Source organism: Asparagus officinalis, chromosome 5, assembly GCF_001876935.1.
Source record: "Asparagus officinalis chromosome 5, Aspof.V1, whole genome shotgun sequence".
NCBI classification, from domain to species: domain Eukaryota; kingdom Viridiplantae; phylum Streptophyta; class Magnoliopsida; order Asparagales; family Asparagaceae; genus Asparagus; species Asparagus officinalis.
Window position 1 is genome coordinate 118,572,376 of NC_033798.1, and position 1,147 is coordinate 118,573,522.

At 42.3% G+C, this 1,147-nt stretch overlaps 1 protein-coding gene across 1 annotated transcript in view; it reads left to right on the top strand.

Annotated features, from left to right (window-relative positions):
- Window positions 1–897, top strand: part of LOC109840910 — a 2,793-nt gene extending 1,896 nt beyond the window's left edge. Inside the window, exon 3 of the mRNA XM_020409739.1 lies at window positions 284–897. Within this exon, the coding sequence (XP_020265328.1) occupies window positions 284–708 (425 nt within the window). The 3' untranslated portion in view covers window positions 709–897. The remainder of the gene's footprint in view (window positions 1–283) is intronic.

Genomic DNA, 1,147 nt, shown 5'->3' on the forward strand with positions numbered 1-1,147 from the left:
GTTTAAACATTTAGGGTTATTTTGTAAACTTAATTTTTTCTGGATGTGTACTTTTTAATTAAAAAAGGAATTATTTTAATCAATAAACTTGAAGTAATGATTTTTCTCTGGCTTGCAGAATCACAAACGTTAACTTCGCACTGGCAGGATATATTTTTTAAAAAAATGTCAAATCTGATGATCATGACCTGAGGCCTAATAATAATAATAATAAATCCACGCTTTCCTCATAAATTATTCTTCGAAAATCTAATCCTATCTCCATTTTGATTCTCTTTTTCAGGCGAACACTATTTCGCGGACGTAGTCGTAGAATCAAAGAACCCAAAAAAGGACCCAATCCGGGTCGTGGTCGAGCCCAACTTCAGAGCAGAGTTCGAGATGGCTCGAGCGAACGCCGAGTACAACACCCTCGTCCGCAAACTCCCCGAGATCTTCGTCGGCAAGTCCGAGGGACTCCGTCACGTGATCAAAATAGTGTGCGGGGCAGCGAAGAAGTGCATGAAGGATAATAAGATGCACATGGCACCGTGGAGGAAGCACAAGTACATGCTCTCCAAATGGCTCGGCACGTGCGAGAGGGTCACGCCGGGCGCTTCGACGACGGCGATGGTTTTGGAGAGGTCGGCGTCGGGGTCTCCAGCGTCGAGGCCGAGGGCTTCGATGCTGACGTTTGATCTGCGTTGCACAGCTGTGAAGGTCATGTGAGGTTGGTGGGAGTAAGAGAAGTAGTATATGTCTTCTTGCAATTTTGGTATGGGTTTATGTGAATGATTGTGTTGGGAACTTGGATTTGTGTTGGCGGAGATGTAGTATTGTAATTAGCATAGAGTGGCCATTCCTGTTGTAAGTATGAGATTAGCTATAACAAGGGAAGTAAGAAGGTTTAGTTGCCAACGTGTTCTTTTTGTTTGAGAATTCCTTTCACCGATATTACTGCTGTGTGTCACAGGACTACCCCTTGGTACTCTAGACGTACACCGATGAAAGAAGAAGTGATTTCTTGGTTATAATTAATTATTAACGACTTCTATCTTTATTTTACTTGGAACTGATAGATATTTTTAGGAAAATGATTTAAGGACCCAAAATATGGGACCAATGGAAGGGACATGTGAGGTGTCCCTTCCTTATTGCATAATGAGTT